Source organism: Leptonychotes weddellii, chromosome 4 (genome assembly GCF_054177405.1).
Source record: "Leptonychotes weddellii isolate Sample4059 chromosome 4, ASM5417740v2, whole genome shotgun sequence".
Classification (NCBI taxonomy): Eukaryota; Metazoa; Chordata; class Mammalia; order Carnivora; family Phocidae; genus Leptonychotes; species Leptonychotes weddellii.
In genome coordinates this window covers 109,063,179-109,085,499 of record NC_138372.1, presented here as the reverse complement: position 1 = coordinate 109,085,499, position 22,321 = coordinate 109,063,179, and the positions used below count along the sequence as shown (strand labels likewise).

Here is a 22,321-nt window from a genome sequence, read left to right as displayed (position 1 = left end):
GTAAATATAGACAGTCCTGATGGGAGAGAGACTCCAGGAATTTCTAGGGACTCCTGCCTATTTGGCTTTCATTTCCTTTGTGACAGTCTTAGTGGTAGAGTCTTCGTGCTGAGAGTGTTGGGCAGAGGAGGACAAGGGTGCTGGGAATCACATCACCTCTCTGGACTTCATTTCCTCATCCCTGAAGTGAGGGTAGGGAGCTCGAAGACTGCATTTTTAAGGGACCTGGAGAAGGTGCTGACTCGGAATGAGCGAGAAGCGTGCTCACAGATGACATTGTGAAGATGCATCGGGGCCAGTGGATGCAGCCATGTAGTTCTCTATAGCGTCAGGACAGCTTAGGAACAGATGGAGAGAAAGGAGGGATCAAGGTACTCACTGAGAAGCATTGGGGTAAGGATACTGAATTTAGAATTAAAATGGAGACAGGAAGCCCCATCAGAATGCTGTCAGTTGCTCTTTCCCCAGGGCTCCTAAGTTTTCCAACTAATAATCCAGAACAAAACCATTGCACAGGATCCACATACAATTCTTACAGCCCATTTTTTTTTTCCTCTCACTGTGCACTTAGGGTGCCAGGAGGGTGTGGATTTTTTTTTTACTTCTGACTCTGCTCCTCCATAATCACATCTGGCTCCCAAATCCCTCATCTTCCATTTTCTATCATCTGGATGACAGATCCCACATTCTTCCTTCTCAACTTAAGGGCATGCCACGCACAGTAGGCTGCTGGGTAACAGTGAGAACCTGGAAGCTCCAACCTCAGCTCCAGCCTGAAACAGGCCTGTAAAGAGATGTGATTGTGCCTTCCAGAGCTCGACTGGCATTTGTGTAGAAGACTTGCTTTAAGGGGTGAGGCTTATGCTTCACACTCCATCGACTATTAATCTGATGCAGAGAGATTAGGATGATTTCAACAGCTGCTGGTATTTACCATTTGTAAATGAATGTAAAAAATGTGATGCATTTGATTGCACCTTGAGATAATCACCCAGCACAGACATCTTCCATAGAGCTGCAGTGCTAGAGCCCAAAGTGCCTTTGGGATCCCCTCAGAGGTGATTCGAGTTGTTGATGTGAACGGAGCTAGATATTGGCAGAGTTAGGACCGCCTTCATTTAATTTCTAACATCCCGTTTCAAGTGGAAACATGGCACATTAAAACCTGCTCTGGGGTAGTAGGTGTTCTTTGCTTACTGGTATCAACTTCCTGACAAATAGCCAGTGAAAATTTCTAGGGAATATAAGTGCACAAACCATTTATACTTTATTGTGAATTAATGAGATTTTTTTCTCTCGTGCGGGGAATGGGTAATTTAAATTCTTGTAAGGTCTGAGGAAAGAGATATGAAAGATAACATAAAGATGTCGGGGTGTGTATAACAAATGTATGCATGACAAATACACATTGTTTTCCTATGATGTTCCAGATATTGAACCAGGTCTTGGGATCCTAGGGTAAGTAAGCCATAATCCCCAGCTATAAGCGGGGAATGCAGTTAATTAAACCATAACTTGAGCACAGATTCAGAGATGTGCTTAGGGTCCACTGAGGTATGGGGAAGAAGATGTCCCTGGGAAGAATGTTAAAAAACATGTGTGTGTATGTTGGGGGGGGCACCTGGGTGGTGCAGTCGGTTGAGCATCTGACTCTTGGTTTCGGCTCAGGTCGTGATCTCTGCTCAGGTTGTGAGATTGAGCCCCACGTTGGGCTCCGAGCTGAGTGTGCAGTCTGCTTGAGTTTCTTTCTCCCTCTGCCCCTCCCCCCTACTCTCTCTCTCAAATAAATCTTTAAAAACAAACAAACAAACAAACATGTGGGGGCTGTTGGTTACTTGAAGGGAGGTGACAATGTCTCATTTGGTGACTGATTGCATGTGGGAAGTGAGGGAAGCATGAAGGAGTTGGCCCAAGTTTCTAGCTTGTGTCAGGAGTGGTCATTCATATACATGGAGACAGAAATTAAAGAAGGAAACACTTTCTCCCTCATCTCTGCCAATGGAAATCCCAAACATTCTCTGAGTCCATTTATTCGTACTTACTCATTCAACCCTCACTCATTATCTAATGTATAAAGTGTCCATTATGTCAGGAAATGGGCTAGGTCCTGGGGATATCATGATCAAAGAATTCCAGTTATGTTAAATATTTCCAAGGAAGAGGTACAGTGTGCAATGCAAGCATCTAACAATATATCACAGGTGCCCTCATCTAGCCTGGAGAGAGTGAGAGAAAAATGGCCAAATTTTGGAAGAGATAGTTAAGCTAAGATCTGCAGGATGTATGTAGGTTAGTGAGTCAACAGAGGGAGGAGACCTCTCTGAGAGTTTGGTGGATTTAGGAAAACAGATGCGGCTGGAGATGAGGAGATTAGAAAAGACGGCTATGGATAGTCCCCAGTTAGGCTGAATTATAAAAGTCCTGATTTAGTGAAATAAGCAACAGTCTAGGCTCTACTTCATGGTGAATTTAGTACTGACTTTGGAGCTGGTTCTAGTAAAAGGGCTTCTCTATCTTCTCCCTGTGGAGAGTTCCTACTTGATTTACTGGTTTGGGTATTTGGGCGTTTATGATATTCTTCTTGAGAGGATACTGTCTTTCTTTTTTTTAGCTTTATTGAGGTATAATTGATTAATAAAACTGTGATATATTTAAAGTTTAATACATGGTGATTTGATATATACATACATTGGGAAAGGATTCTCACTGTTGAGTTAATTAATGAATCCATTAAGGAGACTGTCTTAATAACCCACCCAAGGACTGGAATTCTGTCTCCGATCCATAACACTGTAGCTAGGATCCTATTCTGTGCTCCCTGACCTTTCCATGTGCGGTGCTGTCTGAGGTCACCACCCTGTTGGTTCTAACTTTTTGATAGTGAGTCTGTTCCCTTGGCCAGATTTTGTAGTTGAATTCATTCTGTGAGTGCATCTACGTTCCAAGTCCCTGTTCCCTCTGTGATATCTTTCCAGGAATTGACAAACTCAAGCTCTTGCTCTGATGTGGTTTAGTGGAGGCTTAATCCATTTCCCTGTATCTTGACCTTCAAAATTACTAAAAATCATCTGATTTTGTTAAAGAGATGCAGGATCGCCATTTGCCAAACATAAATATTTGTAAATGCATCAGGTATCTCACTCAATTCTAAATGTAAGGCAGTATCATTTCATCAAATTTGAGAATCTTGGGGTTTTGAAATCCATTTTTAAAAATGAGTTGCTAGGCCAAGAGAATTTAGCAATATAAATTCAGCAATCATTTCTTTATGGGATGCTTGTGCAAGGCATTTTCTAGGCTCTAGGATTAAATCAGGGAACAAAATAAAGATCCTGACCTCACAGATCATCTATTCTAATAGGAAGATTAGCTAGTAATTCTGTAGCTATTTGATAAAGTCTCCCCATCAAATTAGGGGAGATGCTTCAGGCTCTAAATCTACACTGTGGTGAGGTTAGTTAGGTGCAACCCACCGTATAGTGACCCAAAGAAATTTATCTTGAGAATCAGTAGATTCTTAATGGCTTATTGGACAGATGCTCTGATTCCTTTGAAATGTTAGCTATGACTAAAGCATCATACCTGCATTTCTGTTTCTGACTCAGCCAATTCTCCTGTCCCTCTACTTCAATGTCTATGTGTTGCAAGGCTCACAAGACAATGGACAGTTTTCTTTCTGAGGATCATCCATCCTCTCCTGCTTCCTCTCCTTCCCCTGGTGCCCGACCTTTGGGTCACTCTCCTCTAGGTTTCTGAACACATTACAGAGCCAGGAAGGGATGCTGGGAAGTTAACATCCAAACTACCCAATTGCCCTCCCATTAGCTTCTTTAGAAAAATTCTTAGGAGGAGATAGGGGTTGTGAAAATAAATAAAGGAAACCTCAGTTAAAATGGAACTGAGCTCCGTGCTGAGCAGGCAGTCTGCTTGAGACTCTCACTCTCTCCCTCTGCCCCTCCCCCACTTTCTAAACTAAACAAATAAATAAATCTTTAAAAAAAAAAAGAGGGGTGTCTGGGTGGTACAGCTGGTTAAGCCTCTGACTCCTGGTTTTGGCGCAGGTCCTGATCTCAGGGTCGTGAGATGAAGCCCGAGGGCTCTGTGCTCAGCGGGGACTCTCCTTGAGACTCTCTCTCTCTCTGACCCCACCCCACCCACCCCTCTCTCAAAATAAATAAATCAATAAATCTTTAAAATGGAACAGGAAAGCACTGATAGGGGGAGCTCTCATGCATGTACCAGGCTGTGTAATCAGCAGGAAGAAGGAAGATAAGAATTATCTTGACAAGGAAAGACATTTTTCACATAGGAATTTCATCTTCCACTTTTTTTTAAAGATTTTATTTATTTATTTGAGAGAGAGAAAGCATGAGAGGGGGGAGGGTCAGAGGGAGAAGCAGACTCCCTGCCGAGCAGGGAGCCCGATGTGGGACTCGATCCCGGGACTCCAGGATCATGATCTGAGCCGAAGGCAGTTGCCCAACCAACTGAGCCACCCAGTGCCCCTCATCTTCCACTTTTAAGAAAAAGAAGGAAGATCCCTCCCTGCTCCAGCAATGCACTAACCACACTGAACAGCTAATGAGAAATGCTGCAACTTTGTATGCTTTCTTGTCCTCCAGTGAACTTTTGTTTAAAACAACCCTCCCTAATTTCCTCCTACAACCTATTACCAGCTGACTTTCCCTTTGTCTCTTTGGACTTGCCTGTGGCTCCCCATCATTTGCTTGCCCCAAACTGCAATTCCTCTGCTATTCCCGAAGAAATGAATTTTGCTGATAACTGACTATTTTATTTTTAAGGTTGACAGGGTTATTTATTTCCAATTCACATCACTGCTATGGTAATATCACCTTATGCTATTAAAAGGAATTTATGGGCAGACAGACAAATACATACACACCAGCCTGCAGGAAGCCTCGAGAACAGTAGAGTATGGAATGTTTTTCCAAGAGTCATGCTTCCTTCCAATGAGAAGTTCCCCAAAAGTATACTAGCAAGGGTCAAATGGTTGCGTAAAGAGTCATTTCGAGTTTTCAATGTAATTTATTGAACCTGCATCTGGGGGAGATTCATTTCTTTTTCAAAAACTAACTCTAAGGGTTGTCAATATATTTTTCTCTGACTCTTCAACATGTGCAAACCAGACTGGCCTTTGTGAGACCAAACAGATGTCCCAGGTGTAATTTGCAAAGTAATATCAGAAGCAGTCATGCTAGCAACAGATCCTCGCAAGAAGCCTGGTAATATTTATATAAGTTAATATTATTTTTCAGCATCTTTTGCCTTGCCTACATAGTTCCCTGAATTAAAAACATTCTTTTTTGTAAGTGTGACAAGATAGTAACAAGCCTACAAGTTCATTTTCAGCAGCAGATAATTCACAAACAAGATGTCGACAGGTTTTTACGATTACAGATTCCAAATATCCTGGTCTCACAAAAGTGTTCGTAGAGATTGATAGATATTAAAAAAAGAAATAAAAATGAAATGAGAGATATAAATAAGCTTCTTCATTGGAATGAGTGATGGGAAGGTCTGACCCCATCAAACAGCATTCTTCCCTGTTTGAGCTTTTTATTTCATTGTCTTTGACCTGCAATCAGAGGCTTTATAAGGAATATAGTTAGCAGAAGAGGCCAAAAGCTAACTAAGAAGATGGGTGGCTGGAAATAAATGTTTCCTCAAGCATTTTTTACCCTTCAGAGATGTCCATCAGCGGAAATGTTAGTCCTATAGAACCACTTAGGCAGTGCAGAGGAGACAGCCGGTAGCTGTTATTAATTTTTTAAGGCAGGCAGACAGCTTTCAGTCCAAGAACAAGGCTTAACTTTGCATTCTGAATAATGCAGAGATTTTCATTAGTTAGAATAGGAATTGAAATGATAAATGATACATTGTCTGCCAAAATACTGTGACATTACATTATATATTTGCAGTTACCTTTCAGAATCAGCTTTCCAGAAGTATAATTAGACAAATTGAAAAGCTACCAGTATTGCTTTTTTACTGTAGGTTTACATTTTGGAAAAACCAATCAAAAGACACCTCTTTTTTGACTGCGGGTGGGTAATGTCATATCCAAAGGGCAGTTCATTATTGCACCTGAAAGCTAAGTGTTGGCACAAATTGTACTAGTCTATGAGATCACTGCAATTGGTTTCCAGACATTTCCCTTTGCTCGCATCTGCCTTCTGAAGACTCTGGGACAATTTAATTATAACTGCACTTTTGATTTCTACTTCTTTCAATAAAAAATGTAAAATTACATGCACTTGAGAACTATCAGACTAAAAGGTTTGTGATTGCTTTTCCCTGTCGTCTTTCTTCCAGTAGATAATCGTGTCAAGTCAGTCTAGGGCATATTTATTTTGCTTTGGGCACCCACCCAAGACTTTTTCTCACTCTAAGGTTTGTTTGAATTGATGGTAACACAACTACTATATCCGGATGTCTCTTGGTAACTTAATGTATGGCCCTCATCACAAACACTAGAATTAAACCATTAATAGCATAAGCTTCTAGCAGCTGCTTGAATGCCAGTTTGATGAGCATTCAAATAGCTGATTCAGAGATTTCTATAGAGAAACTTAAGCTAATTAAAGACACCAAAGTCGATGGAACTACAATATCTGCCAGTAGCAATATAATCCATATCCACCAACATTATTACTTTAAAAGAAGGCTGATAGAAGTCAAAATCGTTTACCCAATGAAGATGAGCATTTTCTTTTGCGTGTCATTTTGTATTTCCAAGTTTTGCTTAAAATTACAAGCCTCAAGGAAAAGTCCTTTATATATTTATTCTAATAGAGAAAACACTATTGATTAATCTGCCTTTTCTCACACAATAAGGGAGGATGGAGCATGAGCATCATCTGAGAGCCTCCAAGTTTAGTGAGGAGGACAAGAAACAGGCACATTTGGTACCTCCTCAAACTTACTTTATAAGGGATTCAGCTGGGATTTATCAGGCAGTGTATTTTTTTTTTGGAAGTATTTATTCTAATAATTTCCTTTAGGTCTCATATTTTTGGAGGTGCAGCCTATCTCAGCTGTGAGTTGGAAGCAAGCTGCTGATTTTCTGGGCATTAATTTTGTCAGATTGGGGAGCTACTAATGGAATGCCTGAAAATATACGTTCTGACGATAACCTCATACTGGGAAATGCTGTCAATGCAACGGCACTTTTGAAATGTCAGAAACTTTCTGGTTCATCTAGTATTTAAAAAATAAAATATCCCTAAGCCAGCATAAAAGATAGAATGCAGTATGTTCACACATTTTCACTACCTAAGAGTTTAATCTCAGGGTCCCATATTTCTTCCAGCTGGTTAAATAAATCCTCATTGTCAACTGGACTCCAGGTCATGTACTGTGACTGCATCTATTTGGTGGGAAGCATTCATCAAACCCCTTTGGAGTTTGTGTTCTAGAAAGAAGTTATCATGGCTAGCTGGACACTCATCCTCATTTTTTTAAAGGGTCAACTTTATAACCCAGACAGTAATTGCAGTGGTATAACTGAACCTTTGAGATGGCTGGGTGTGATTTGTTTATCTAATAATGATTTATTTTTTAAAAATAAACTAAAATTTTCTTTGGTATCACATGAGCTCATAACAGTTGCACCAAGATGTGCCTTATACATCAGCAGGCACTCAATAAATGCCAGGCTTTGGCATAGGTTGCTAAATCTCTGCCCACATAACTTCAGGTCCTATCTGTCTTTTATTTCTTTGGTAGTATTCTGCTCAAACATGACTACTTAGCTTTTTAGCATCTCATTAGTTATTTTACAGCATTTAAAAAAATTTTTTTTTACATCTCACCTGGAAGGTTGTCATTTTTAGTTTTGTGGAGCATTTTATGTAATTTACATTCATATAATTCTTGCTATGATGTACTGTATTGATGTCATTGCTATTAGTCAGATTTCGAAATTCTGCACTAGCATACGTAAGATTGATCATGGATAAAACAATCCCTGATTATCTATTCAACATTATGTTTAGATCTCTGAAGAGAAGTTACTAAGACATGGTATGACAGCAATCTGTAGACTTCCACATCTCTGGGCATCCACACACACAGCCGGGACTGAGAGTTTCAATCCTTAATGCCATCTTCTTTGTATGCAGTTCCGTTTGCAAACGTTTGATTGTAACTTTACCATGTTGCATTCAGTCATTTTAAATTCCAACTATGAAAGCTTTCATAGCCCTGTAATGATTAGCTTTGGAAGCTATATCTCATCCGAAATAAACCCACAGGTAGCTATAATAGTACTTACAGGTGTCTTCTTCTTCCATGAAAATACTGATCACATAACAGGCATACACAAAACCAACCAACTGCAAAGGAGAAAAAAAATACTTTAAGAATTGATGTCAAATGTCCAGAATTGAAAAGCCTATATAATCCAATAAATAAAGATAAAGAATACATAGTAATGAAGTCTATGAATCTTAATAGGAAAAAAAATCTTTTTTTTTAAATAATAGCTGTGATTTTAAAGTAAGCCTCTCTATTACTACTTAGCTGCAATAGCTTTCTAAAAGAGTACACAGGAATGGGAAACATTTTCTAGATATCTGACTTAGATTTTGACTTGGGATTTACAGTTCTCATGCTTTAAAGTCGCCTCAGGTTATTCAGAACATATATTTTTAAGTTTGGACTATTTAGAGAGAAATTTATAGCAACACTCATTATTACTACAACTATTTTAATATTTAATAGCTATAAAAGGAATCAAAATATGTTAATTGTAAATTACATACCAATCATCTACTTAATTATTTGAAATGTTCTGAGAAAATAAATTCTATTTAAATACTAAATTGTTTTGTTAATTATATCATAAGAAAACGCATTAACTTTGAGGTCATTAATCATATCATGACATTGAAGAGATCATTTATACTTTGGATACTAGTGGTTAAATAAATACAGGTGCCAGAGTGTAGTCTTTCTAGCGTTTCATATTGTTTTCTGTACTTATTATACTGAGAAGGCAATTCTTATTTTACGGAGCCGGAGACACCGCAATTCCTGGAGGACCAAATTGTCAATGCATCTCATCTAGTCTAAAATTACCCTGAGTACTTTGATGAAAAATAGATACCTAAATAGTGATTATACAGTCTGTGTTCTTACTTTTCTCTCTGTTGTTAAAGTCTCTCCCCTCCTCCCCCTTATAAAATAACATTTGGAAAGGAAACTTTTTCGATAGTCCTAGTGTCAAAGACTGAAGTTCCCAGTGCAGACAACAATCTATCTAGGGTTTGTGCCTAGCCTGCAGATTAAGAACCTGAATTTGGAATTCACTTCCAGACTGTTTAAACTGGGCAGGTTCAGGTGCTAGCTCTTCTTCACTTGCTGAGACCAATTTCCTCTCACTCTTTCAGGAAAATGCAGAGGGACTGGTGAGCTAAGAGGGCTAGAAACCATAGATGTTCAAACCAAGGAAGAGATGACCAAAGAGTATCTGTTGCTGCTTGATGGTCCCTGCACCAACAAGACTATTGGAATGTTGTTTTTCCAGTTTGCTCATCACCTCATAGGAACTGTGGTTAAGTGTGTTCATTTCCTTGTAGAAGATGTCCCTCAACTTGGAGATGTTTTGGAAGATGGTCACAGCCAATAAGACTATTATAAAGAATAGGCAGTTCCTTTAGCGGTTCCTGGTTCAGATCTTTAAACACAGTCTGGGCTTTGATGAACTCTTCCTCAGCCTTGGCCATACTGCCCTCATCTTTCTTCTTGGCATATGGCATCACCTCCAGGGGGTGCTGGGCACTGTCACTGTTCATGAGTTTCCAACCCATTTAGCGATTCTTTCCTTCATATCGCTGAATGGGGCTACATAGTTTTCCATCGTCCTCAAAGCCTGGTCAGCTCATTTCTCTTTGTAGTATTCCCGAAGGAGGTCATTATTCCCTACAGTGGTCATGGGATTCTCTTGACGGTCCCACTCACTGCTGTAGATCTCCTGTAGGCTTTCTGACATTTGCTTTGAGCTTTCATGCATCACTTTCACTGCACTAAAGGTGTTCTTCGTGTCCTTATATAACTTGTGACCTTCTGCTAGATTACTGGTTTATATATAAAAGGATATAATTCAGGAATGGCCAGGTGGAAGTGACGCATAGGGCAAGTTGTGGGGAAAAAGTGCAGAGCTTCCTTGGCCTCTCGAGTGCACCACTTTTCCCAAATCCCTAAGTGTTCGCCAACCTGGAAGTTTCCACAGATGTTCTTTTATGGAGATAAAAGAGCAAGCTCACCTGAATAATTTTTTCCGAAATATATTTTTTTTACTTAAGTTTTATTATCTTATATTTCTTCCTTAGTTTTAGGGCTATGGATTATGCTAAAAATATTGGGTTAACTGTGTTTTCTGGAGAGATTTACTGTCTATGTACTGAAGAGAACTGGCCAATATATTTACTTCTTTTCCAAATGAGTCTTTTGACTGATGGAAAGTAAGATCAGGGTCTTAATTATAGTTACAGCTCACTATCTTTCCTCATTCAGTGAAATTTTTGTTACTGATGAAATGGGAGATACCCAGTTTTAAAAGAACAGATGAATGTATAGCAACAGAAAAATTGTCAAATTCAATTATTCACTAATGGAGCTTAATAATATTTTGATAGATGACAAGAAAGGAATTTTGGCTAGGTAATTGAAATATACGGTACCATTAGCTGGAAACAGTAAGATAAAGACATGCCATACTAGAAATATTAGCTCATTCTCTAGGCCCTCAAACAGAAATTGCCAGCCTTAATCTCAATATTATCACAAATGAATTAATTAACATATATCCTTTTACTTTTGCTTTATTGATGGGCACACTAATAAAATATTTATTCCAAAAATTACTTTTGCTATCGTGATTAACCAAACTGCTGCTTAGTTAATAATGTTATTCTCATGGGAACCTGTCTAGACATCATGTTAATCACCAATTTGTTGATGGCTGAGTGTTGTGTAGTTCTTGGTTTCCCATAATATGAGTTGAAATAGTCCCTGTGGCTTTCTGCTTATCTCCAAGAGATGGAATAACATGCAAAGTAAATAATACCAGGATAGTCCAATTGTGTCTGCTTTTAATAAAGTTTTGAAGGAGTCAGTAATTTTCAAGACACTTCTCTTCCATTAAACCCATCCATCTCTATATAGAACATTTAAATGATTTTCTCCTGTGTACTGTAAATTCTGACCACATAAATTCCATCTTTTTTGATATAGTAAATGAATGCAAATGACATAAGACTAGATTCCAACTGGTCTTGTGTAAGAGATTGAGTAGTTTTTGCAAGTAGGATTTGTCCAGGCGATTGATTGGTTTTGGCCTGCAGGCCCTGTATAAGGATTGGCAGGATTTGGTTTCACACACGTAGAAATTAGGACGACAGCCACTGGCTGTGTGTCCTGCTAGTTGTGGATCTTAGTAAGAATGAATCAGAGATATGAGCTGTCTCTAAAAGCATGAGCATCTTAAGGGATCACTTTCAGGTGCAACGGATGGATGAAAAACCTCATCTAAGGAACTCAGAAGAGCTTGTACAGACCCTGACTTAGGGTGGAAGAATCAGTGGCTTTGAGGGAAGCTAAAAGGATCCTTGATCAAAAATAACTCCCCAACTACCTTCCTAAATTTCCCATGATTCACATCAAGATTTAAGCATTAAAGTTTAAGAGATTCCTTAAGGAATGCCAGAAGTTTCTCTGCATAGTACCAGGCTCTAAAATGTTCTTTGTTAGTCTATTTTTCCTCAAATCCAAAATGATTCTATAAAGGTCTTGGCCAAAGCCATCAATAGGAGGCAGGGAGAACCTGACACACTTCATTCTGTGCAGAGCGTTATCCTTATGAAAGTCATTAAGTCGAGTGTTTGCAAGCAGAAACCTTCTATATATAATTTATTTGGGTTAAGGTGTTAAGTTGCTTAAAAAAGAAAGCATAGCTACCTAATATCAAGAACTGTGCAGGGTTTGGGATTTTATTCTATAAGCTAACAAGTTAGCCTGTTACTGTTTCATGGATGCTCGGTCAGAGACAAAGTGCTCAGCAGCCAGCATGAGCTTCATATCTCTGATGCATTCCCCTTGGGCCATGATGGACCCCTGCATATATAACGGGTTCCATTACAGGTGAGGAGCATTGAGCTACTTTTACAGCAAGGGGAAGGAAGCCTACTCTTTGTTGGGGTGGGATGGGGGAGCAGTTACCTCATTCCTAAAGGTTGTTTGCTGAAAACACAATCCTGAGAAATTGATCAGGTAAATAAAGAGTGATTATTAACTTGGGGGTTATCAGCATATCTATAGATGGTATTTAAAGCTATATGACTGGATTAGAACACTAAGGAAATGAGTGAAGTTAGAGAAGGGAGTTAAAGGATGAAGTTCTGGAACATTTTGAGATTTAGAGTTTGGGGAGAAGTCAAGAAGCCATAAAGAAGCCAAGCCTTTTCAGTGACTTAAGAATTCAGTCAGTACAGTGACATAAGAAAGCAAGGGTGGGGCACCTGGGTGACTCAGTTAAGTGTCCAACTCTTGATTTCAGCTCAGGTCAGGAGATTGAGCCCTGCATCGGGCTCTACACTGGGTGTGCAGCCTCCTTAAGATTCTCTCTTTTCCCTCTCCCTCTCCCCCCCTTACCCCCCAAAGAAACCAAGGGCAATCAACCATGCCAAAGGTCTCTGGTAGGTCAAGGACAATGAACACTGAGCCTTGACCACTGGATTGGGTAGTGTGGAGCACATGGGTGACCTTGATGAGAGTTGTTCTGGTGGAAAATGGGGCAAAAATGTGACCAGAGTGGGTTCAAGAGAAAATAGGATATCAACAATTCTTTCAAGGAGTCTTGGAAAAGGAGAATAGAGAAAGGAACAGTAGCTGGAGAAAGACGTGAGGTCAATGCAGTTTTTTTTGTTTGTTTTAGTTTTATTTTTTTATTTATTTTTTTAAGGTGGACATTAATACAGCACATTTGTATTCCAAGAGGAATAAGCTTTTCCTTAAATCACGATTCACAATTTGGGGTAATGGAGAACAAAGATTATTTGTCTGTCCAAGCACACATCACTTTTATCTGCTTCCAAGCTCTCAACTTGGCTTTCAAGGCTTATCCCCCACTATTCTCTGCCACGAGCTGTGCTCCAACTCCCTGGGCACATCCCATTCTTTGCTTGCTCACATCCCCCTAACCTGGTCTCACATCCCTGCTTACACAGACCCTCTCATCTTTTAATCCCTGTTGCAAATGTCACTTTCTTTGGTCTCCCCAGTGGATACACCTCTAGTCTGAACTGTCTCAGTACTTTGTTCTTTTATCTCTAATGGCAGTTCCCAGTACTGCTTTGTGTCAGAGCTATGTATCCATTTGTTCTCTTCCCAGTAGGTCATTGAAGGCAGGACCCCTCTGAGAGAGCTGATGCCAAGTCTACATCCTCAGAGTCCTGTCCTGGTTACTTCAGGGAGAAGATCTACTCCTTCCATTACTTTGGCACAGCCTCGGGTTCTTTGATGAAGGTCCATTTTTATCGATTTGCATGTCTGTCTCAACTGCCAGGCTCTTTCAAGGTGAGAACTTTTTCTCAACTTGCTTTGCATTTCTGAAACTTCGTACAAAGAAGGTACTTATTAAATGTTTTTGAACAAGTCAATGATGAGAAGCATGTATGTCAAAGCAAAGTGTGGGAGGGAAACCAGTATGGCTGGAATGAAGTAGGTGAATTGCAGAATTCCAGCACATTAGCAATCCTGAAATGCCCACACGGGTCCCCCTGTCACTCAGCCAAAGTAAAACCAGCTCTGCTTGTGTGCATCTGCTCCTGTTATCTTGATTTGATAGGTTCCATAGATTTTTCTGCTTTGCTCTGATAATGTCTGGGTCATGTAATAAACACGAGAACAAGCCAATGATTGTACTGTCTTGAGCAGATGGATGGAAACATGTAGAAAGAAAAGGGATATTAAACTCTTTTCACTGATGAGTTAACTCTTGGTTGGGTTTACGTGAAACCAAACAGTTCAAGTATATTGAAAGTAGCTAATGTGTTCCTGAATACATGCTGCTTCCTTCACTGGGGAAAGGAGAAATAATATGACGGAGTAAGAATTTTTCAGCCACTTGAATGAAGTGATACAGTGGTTTTCATGAAGGATGGTAATACTTCAACTCTCACAGCAAGCCTGACTTCAGCATGCCCTGGTGTCATGTCAGAGTGACAGACAACAGAATGTCCAGACACATAACACATGGTTGGTTACTAGTCTGAGAATCTTCTGACTCTCTCTTCTAGAAGGGGTGGAGGTTCAACTTTGTGCCATGGCTCACCCTCAATTTTGAACTGGCAGCAGGCATATCCTTCCTTCCTAGGGAATGATCAAAAAACCCCAAGACTGAAGAACAGGCAGCTGGTGGATAGTCTCATCTCACAGTGCTGTATGGACACATTTCTTTCTCTATGACTCCCAGGAGGGCCTTTTTGTGCAACTGTCACCCACGCCCATCTGTTTTCTCTTGCGTGCCCAGCAACACAGAAGTCTAGGATCTTGGGATCCTCAGGGGAAGAAGTCATAGGAGGGACTGGCTTTTTATTTATGTGGATCACTCTGGGAAGACTGTGAATCCTAGTGAGTCCTAACCTATTTGTTTTTAGTCACGTTGCTCCTACTTTTCCTTCAGGAATCCAGAATTAGAGTTATGTCTGTTTATGGAAGTGTCCTATGCCAATTGAAGCCTGAAATTATTTGAAGACATTTGGTTCAATCTCCAATAAGTCCCACTGGCACGCTGGGCTCCAAATGAATCAATGAATATGGAAATAAGTTGTTTTCTCCACGATGACCATAAAAATGCACAACAGCAAGAGCATTGCATTTATTCGGGCTTTGGGGATTTATTGCCCTTACGTGTATGAGAAGCACTCGTGTATACAGTCAAAATGGAAAACAAATGGGTTGCTGGCTTCTACCAAGGAAGATAAGCCTTTTAATGAGATGCTTTTGTGATGCAGACACTCTGCACAAGCCAGCTCAGCAATATCGTAGGGGACACAAATGTTACTCTGATTTGCAAAGAGCATTGTTGTCAGATAGTGCATTTCTGGTGGCGAGTTGTTGAGGAATAAAAGCGTTGTTTAAACAAACAAACAAACAAATGTCCCTATCCAAGGAGATCATTTTATCTAGGACTTTCCCAAGTGTCCACTGCCAAATTCAGTAATTCTTCAATGGTATCATGTAAATAGTTGGGTACGGTTATAGTACCTGAGTGTTACGAGGTAATTTGAAGAAAAATGTTTCTATTAGGGAAAATTTCATCTGGCTTTTAGTGATTTTACAATCCTGAATGTACACTAACTCAGAATTTTTAAATATGTAAAGATTCTCCTAAGTGGAGTTTGGTGATAAAGAGTTGTTTTTGTGACAGGGTCAGAATGTGATGGGCGAAGTCTTGGGTGAGCATACCTGTCTTCGTGGCTATGAGGACTTATAAAGAAGCCAGGGCTCATGGAGCTCTGCCTCCTCCACACCTGATCTTTTAAGTGGAGTCAGGCTCAGGACACTGGAGTAAAAGCTGGACTTGGGCAGGAGCCCTCCCCCATCCTATGTCCACTCAGACTGGCCTCAGACTTGTTTGTTTGACCTTCTGTCCCCTTTTCTCATTTGAGCTGCTGACTTCACTCTCTGACAACTCAAACCTCTTGTTCTTAGGACTGGTTTTGAATCTTCCATCTGGCTTACTAGAGCATATTGAGTCTTTTTGCACCCCTTTCATGTTGGGGTACCCTGAGTGTCTCAGGAGAGACATTTCTACAAATGCACCCTCAGATCCAGCTTGCCACTGGACCACATAGCCCAACAGTGGGATGTCTGCCTCCAAATAGACATGTGTTGAAAATTGGGACAACCGCCCCCCCCGCCCCCAGAGCACTCACTGGAAGGCAGTAGATGGTAGAGCAACGGTGCTCAGTCAGGCACTGCCCAATAGGCATACAGGTCTGTATGTCTAGCCACTGCCTGTCTGCTTCTCATTGAGGCTTTGGCCCAGTCAGCAATGAAGCTATTGAGGGGACATTTACAGATGGCAATGTCTGGATCCCTGTCTATTGTGGACACTGCTCCTGCCATCCAGTAGCACTTATGTAACCTCAACAGACTGCTTAACCCACTGTTGCAAATGGAGTTATATGTGGGTATACGGAGTTTATAGATCTTAGGACAGTCATTTTTCTGCTCATATGTGACTGTGGAATTTGAGGGGAGAAATTCTGCAATATGGAAACCTGCTTCTCTGTAATTAAACAGGGTTTTGTTTGGGGACTGACAGCCCCACTTAGTGAAATGTTGCAGATCTACTTGGCTCAATTAATTCTACCTCCTTGAACATCATCAGAATGAGACTGAGGATGCTGTGGCCCAGATCTGAGATGGTTCCAGGGAGTTCTGTTTGAGAAACTGGCCACAGCACCAAGGAATATCAGTCTTTGTAACTAATGGACATTTGAGTAAAGGCAGATGCATAGCCTAGGACCTGCCCATGCTTTATCACTGCTGCCGCAGCTCACTGCCCCTCCATTTGGGGTCAAGAGTGGGAGAGTATCCCATGTCATGGGCCCTGTGACCTCCACTGATTGTCCCTGTTAAATGAATGCTGAGGACTACTTTGCCTGTGTGGTGTTCCTGCACACTCCTTGGTTCTGAGCCTCTGTATCTCTTCTCTCCTGACTGCTGGAACAACGTCATCTTTGTCCTGGGACTAATGATGCTCTTAGCAGCAGGGATTCAAGGAGTTCCATCTAACACTTGGGGAATCAATGAGGCCACTCTTGCTGGTAGCCCTGCTCTGATGCATCCAGGTCTTAGGATGGGTTTCAGTCTTGTTCCTGGGAGCCAATGGTTACCTTACAGTGGATGGTTATGGTGTCAGGAGTCTAGCTTCTGGTTGGAGAGATCTCAGTTCAAATTTTGGCTTTGGCATTGCTACCTGAGTGACCTTGGGAACAGTATTTAACCTCTCTGAGCCTCAGTTTTCTCATGTGTAAAATGGGGCTAATGATCATATTACTTCATTGGTTATCACATGTGAAGATTACTAAGATGATGGATATCCACCGCTTAGTACAGGGCTTAACTGGACACTCTTCTGGGCACTATATGTTCATTAATTCATTAAATCCTTACATCTCTAGGAGCTAAGTTCTTTATTAACTCCATTCTATAGATTAGAAAATTGAGGCATAGAGGTAAATTAACTTGGCCCCAAATCACTTAGGTAGGAAGTAACACTCTGGCTCTTTAGCCTATGATGTTACCCTCTCCTTACCTCTGTTCTGTATGTAGTTCTTCTACAGCTCAAAGCTGCATTTATTTAGCAAAACAGTTAAAAACCCTTTATAAGCATGATTTCCAAGAAGAAAGTATCATTTTTCATAGTAATTCTTACAAAGAATTAAGTGCTATCTACCTATCTACTTAACACATTACTCACCACACACTGCGTACTTTCTAAATGATGGTTTTGACTTTCAAAAGCATATATCAAAACTCAATAGAAAGGAGGAATTTTTCACTAATGACACCCATTTTCTTATTGCTCAAACTGAGAGTTCCTTTTCTAATATGGCTTTAGAATGATTTCAGAACTATATGGCGGTGATATTTTCTTTCAAATACTAGTGCCTGTATGGGTCCAGGCAAATTCATTATTACTGTATTTTAGTTGATTACTAAATGCTTTGTTGAAATTCAGGTGCATCATGTATTTGAGGCCAGGCACAGCCTAGAAATCATGACCAAAAAGGAAGCAAGGTTGATTCATTCTGACTTATTCTTAGAGAGTCTATGTTGACCTCCAAGGGTTCTATCATCTTTATTATGTTTTTAATAATCTATTCCATTTTGCGGTGGTGGAGGAATGGTATTAAGTTTTCTGCTCCATAATTTGTGGCATTCATATTTTGCTAAAGTGGGACAGTTGCCTGAGTCAAAGAAGAAAAACATAAAGAAACACCTGGTAACAATCTTGGTTCTCTACCATTGATGAAAACCGGTTGTGTGATTTCTGGAAGATGGGGATAGCTCTGGGTTATACAAGCCACACCCAAGGTGTTACAACCTAAGTATCTCAAATAGAGCCATGAACTGCCAGTTGGGGCACTGCAAACTGGTTGTGGGTTCTCATGGGAGCAGCTGGGTTTCCCTAGTGCCAGAGCCGACTCTCAGCAACCTTCACTGTTCCAACTTGGTCCTTTCAACGTAGACATCTCAGGTGTAACAGCCAACCTTTAATAAAGAATGTTCCCACCTAGCCAAATTCCAGAAAGGGACTCCAGAAGGAATTTGGGGGTTGGAGTGTTACTCAGAAAAGATATTTGGGCTAGGTAAGGAGGGTCAGACTGAAAGAAAGTAGTTTAAAAAAACTACTTTTTCAACTTTTTTTGTGGTTTAAAATATTTTACTTTAGGACCCAGTAAAGTTTTTAGATGCTTTAAAGATCTGATTTACACTTTAATTAAAAAATCTCTGTAGACGAAATGGCACTTCTGCTTCCTTTTCAGGTGTTGAAGGATGAGAATAGTTGACATTATGTCTGACTATTGATTTCCTGTTTTAGTTCTGCTTTATCAGTAATCAGACTGAAACTGTTCTGCTGTATGGACAACCCAGGAGGAAGGCACTGGTTCAGTGGTAGTTAGAGCTGCCCTCCGTACTCTGCCCTGAAAGGCAGGAACTGTGTGGGAAGAAGCTCTGGTGCCATGTAAACTCAATGGGAGAGAATGGTGTTCAATGAGCTTTAAAAATATAGCATCTTAAGATGGCATTCAAGGTCCCCCCCAGGCTATCTCCTTCAGAATTATTACAGAAAGTATACGTTCCCTACCAAGTTTGATGGCTTTTTACTTTTCTACATGGTGTGACATAAGCTGAGATAATGATCTCATCATTATAGAGAATTCTAGAGAATATCTGGATGGGCATATATTATACCACTGTTTTTACAGTAATAATCTGATACTTCAAGACAGATTTTATCCCCCTACATATCATGATGCATGTTTACATCTCATTAGAAGAAGAGACCTATGGAACAATTTGTAGCCACATTTTGAGTATTTACTGGGGGCTAGGTACTTAGTGCTACATTCTTGGCAACTTAATTGTCACCACATATTTATGAGGTGAATATTATTATCTCTCCTTTGTGAATGAGGAACCCAAGCGTCTGAATAACTTGTTTCTGATTACATAGCTAGTTAGTAGTAGAATCAGGAATCAACCACAAATCTTTAGTCTACAAAGTCCTATGCTTTTGGCACAGTTCAAACTGAGCAAGATTTGCACTCACTGGGCAAGATCTGAGAAGATGAAGATGCTGGTTATATTAGAGGTTCCCCACCGACTGAGGCAAGTCATTCATACTGTGCTTCTATAGCCATAGGCCCCCCTTCCTTCTTGTTCAGTGACAGACCGCACTAAGCCCCAACCCAGTATCACTTTTGCTTCTCATTTTTTTGCCCCTGCTCTCGGGTCACAAAGTAAAGTAGAACTACAATGCTCAGGCCCTACAAATAAATTACATTGACCTGCTTCAGCTGTAACTTTGACTTTCATCTCCATTCTCAAGTTTACTCTTGGCCTCAGCCTTAGCTTTGGCTTCATTTACTTGGCAAATTCTGTCTTCATCTCTAGCTCACGATTTTCAGGGATTCTTCTAGATGGCGTCAAATTCTGACAGCCACTATACTCCTTTAAACCCATCTTGGCAAATAGGTTTATCTTATTCATTCACGGGTTCCCATCTCTTCAGATGAAGAGAGTACATTAATAGATTGTTCCATAAGCTTTTCCTACAATAAAAATCTTTGATTTTATGAAAGTTCCACACTTAACATATTCCTCAATACTGCCTATTTGTTGAATGTAAGACTGTTAAAGTAAACCAATTAATCTATCCACAGACACAACTCATTGTATTTTCTTTCTACATTTTTCCATCATAACGTCTTGATGTGTCTGAGGATAAGGAATCTTTCCTCTTTATGATAACCCCCCCCCTTCACTAATGTTGTTTTCTTATCTTGATTTTCAAAGATCTTTCTTTTGCTCTTTGGAGTTTGTGATATCTTCTTTTCACAGACTCTCCCTTGTGCCTTCAAAAACGTTTAGTTCCCCCTTATCTTACAAAAATGTCGCTTGATTCCATTATGTCTTACAACTTCTTCCTTCCACCCACAAATTTCTGAAATGAATGTTTTTATCAGCTGCCTCCTTTCCTCTGCTTTGCATTCCTTCCTTAATTCACTGCAATTTGGCTTCTGGCCCTACTTTTCTGCTGAGATTGCTCTTTTAAAGGTTAACAGCTTACATTTTGTCAAATCTAATGGCCTTTTTATCCATCTAAATTCACATAGTATTGGCACTATGCTCCAACTTGACTGTAAGTGTTAGGTTCTGCCAGGCTCCCGCATCTCCATCCCTGCTGGCCCCATTTAATCCACCACTGTTTTTCAACCTCCATGGCATCCACAAGCAATTCTTACTGTGGCAGTAGAGTACCAAAGGACTCTATGTCAATGGTGGGACTCAGCGACAAGTCATTCTTTGACACTAGCAGCATGGTCCTTGTTGGTGTTATGCTGATATCTCCTTGGGTAAAAGAGAACAAGCAGGGACAGTCCAGGCTTGGCACAAACTTAGGATGAGAAAAATCTGCCTGGGATCGGGGGAGGAAGGACCAAAACAAACTTCTGGAGAGGACCAAAGTCATCTCTGATCCTGACTATTGTCATGAGCCAAGGTTGTCCTGACTCAAGAAAGCAAAGAAGGCCAGGATCCAGGCTTCAGGGTGGTGATACCATCTCAGAGCTCTTGGCTTAAAGGATTAAAAACCAGTGAGACCCATTTAAGAAGAGTTAAGGAAGCTGGAAGCAAGAACAGCTCCATGAGAAAAGGGGGTCTAGAAACTAGGGAGAGAGGCAACTGGAATTGAAAGCCATCTTCCTTCCAGTTTAGCAGAGAAGGGGTAGGGATTGGAGGAAGGAACCAGAACTGGTGACTGATGGCATAATTAGGGATAGATTAGTATACAGTTGACACTCACATTGGCCGTCATTTAAACAAGGTTCTTTTTTTTTTTTTTAAAGATTTTATTTATTTGTTTGACAGAGAGAGACACAGTGAGAGAGGGAACACAAGCAGGGGGAGTGGGAGGGGAGAAGCAGGCCCCCCGCGGAGCAGGGAGCCCGATGCGGGACTCGATCCCAGGACCCTGGGATCATGACCTGAGCCGAAGGCAGACGCTTAACGACTGAGCCACCCAGGCGCCCCTAAACAAGGTTCTTATCAGATATCCATCTTAGGACATGGAATTGCTTCCAGACCCTAACAACTAGTTGGGAGAGGGCTCCTAACATACTGCCAAGCTTGGCTGTCTCTAAGCTGGGATTTTAGAAGGGTGGAAGATACGCACTGTTTCTCAAACTCAAATGCACATACATATTTTCTGGGATCTTGTTAAACTGCAAATTCTGAATCTAGTAGATTTAAGGTGGAGCCTCAGATTCTGCATCCTGGTGGTTTGCAGACTGCTCTTGAGCAGCAAGAAGTGAAAGAAGCAACTGTTATTATGAGCAGCTGAGTCAGGAAGAACCTGTCTTTCAGAGGAATCAGCTCCAGGTTTGGTCCTTTGGCTTTGGTCCTACTAAAACCTAATAAATGCAATGGATAGAATCAAAAGCAATGTGGATATTTATAATACGCCACCATTTGTTTAAAAAATGTGGGAGAAGAGAATACATATGCCTATCAGCTTACATGTTGTAGTAGATTGCTAGTTGCCTATTCCATGTTTATTCTTTCTTTATTCTTTACCAACAGAACCCCAATGTTTGGGAGTGGCAAAGTGCCCAGCTTAAAATCTATCCCCTCAGAGGGCTAGTCAATTAGATGTGGTATGGGACTTTTAAATCTCTTTAAAAGGAGCTGGCTGCTGGGAGGCATGCCCTTTTGTTCTTCCTTTTTTTGGCTTGATTTCACTCTAGCCACCATGTTGTGATCATGAACTGTCTTTTTGGATGAAAACTGTGTCCCAAGAATAATGAGGAAGAAAGATAAAGAGCCCGAGTCTCTGATGACCATGGAGCCACCATTATAGGCCTGCTGTGCCTGCCTCCAGATTCCTTTTGGATGAGAGAAAAACAAATATCTACTTCTAAATAACTGTTATTTGGACTTCTTAAAAATATGTAGCTAAATTCAATTACTAACTGGTACTGTGTGCACATAATGTTTCTCAGAA

At 40.5% G+C, this 22,321-nt stretch overlaps 1 protein-coding gene across 1 annotated transcript in view; it reads right to left on the bottom strand.

Moving 5' to 3' along the window:
• Positions 1-22,321, bottom strand: part of NKAIN3 (sodium/potassium transporting ATPase interacting 3) — a 250,982-nt gene that overhangs the window by 26,422 nt on the left and 202,239 nt on the right. The window contains exon 3 of the mRNA XM_081816055.1: positions 8,294-8,354. Coding sequence (XP_081672181.1) covers positions 8,294-8,354 — 61 coding nt within the window. The remainder of the gene's footprint in view (positions 1-8,293; positions 8,355-22,321) is intronic.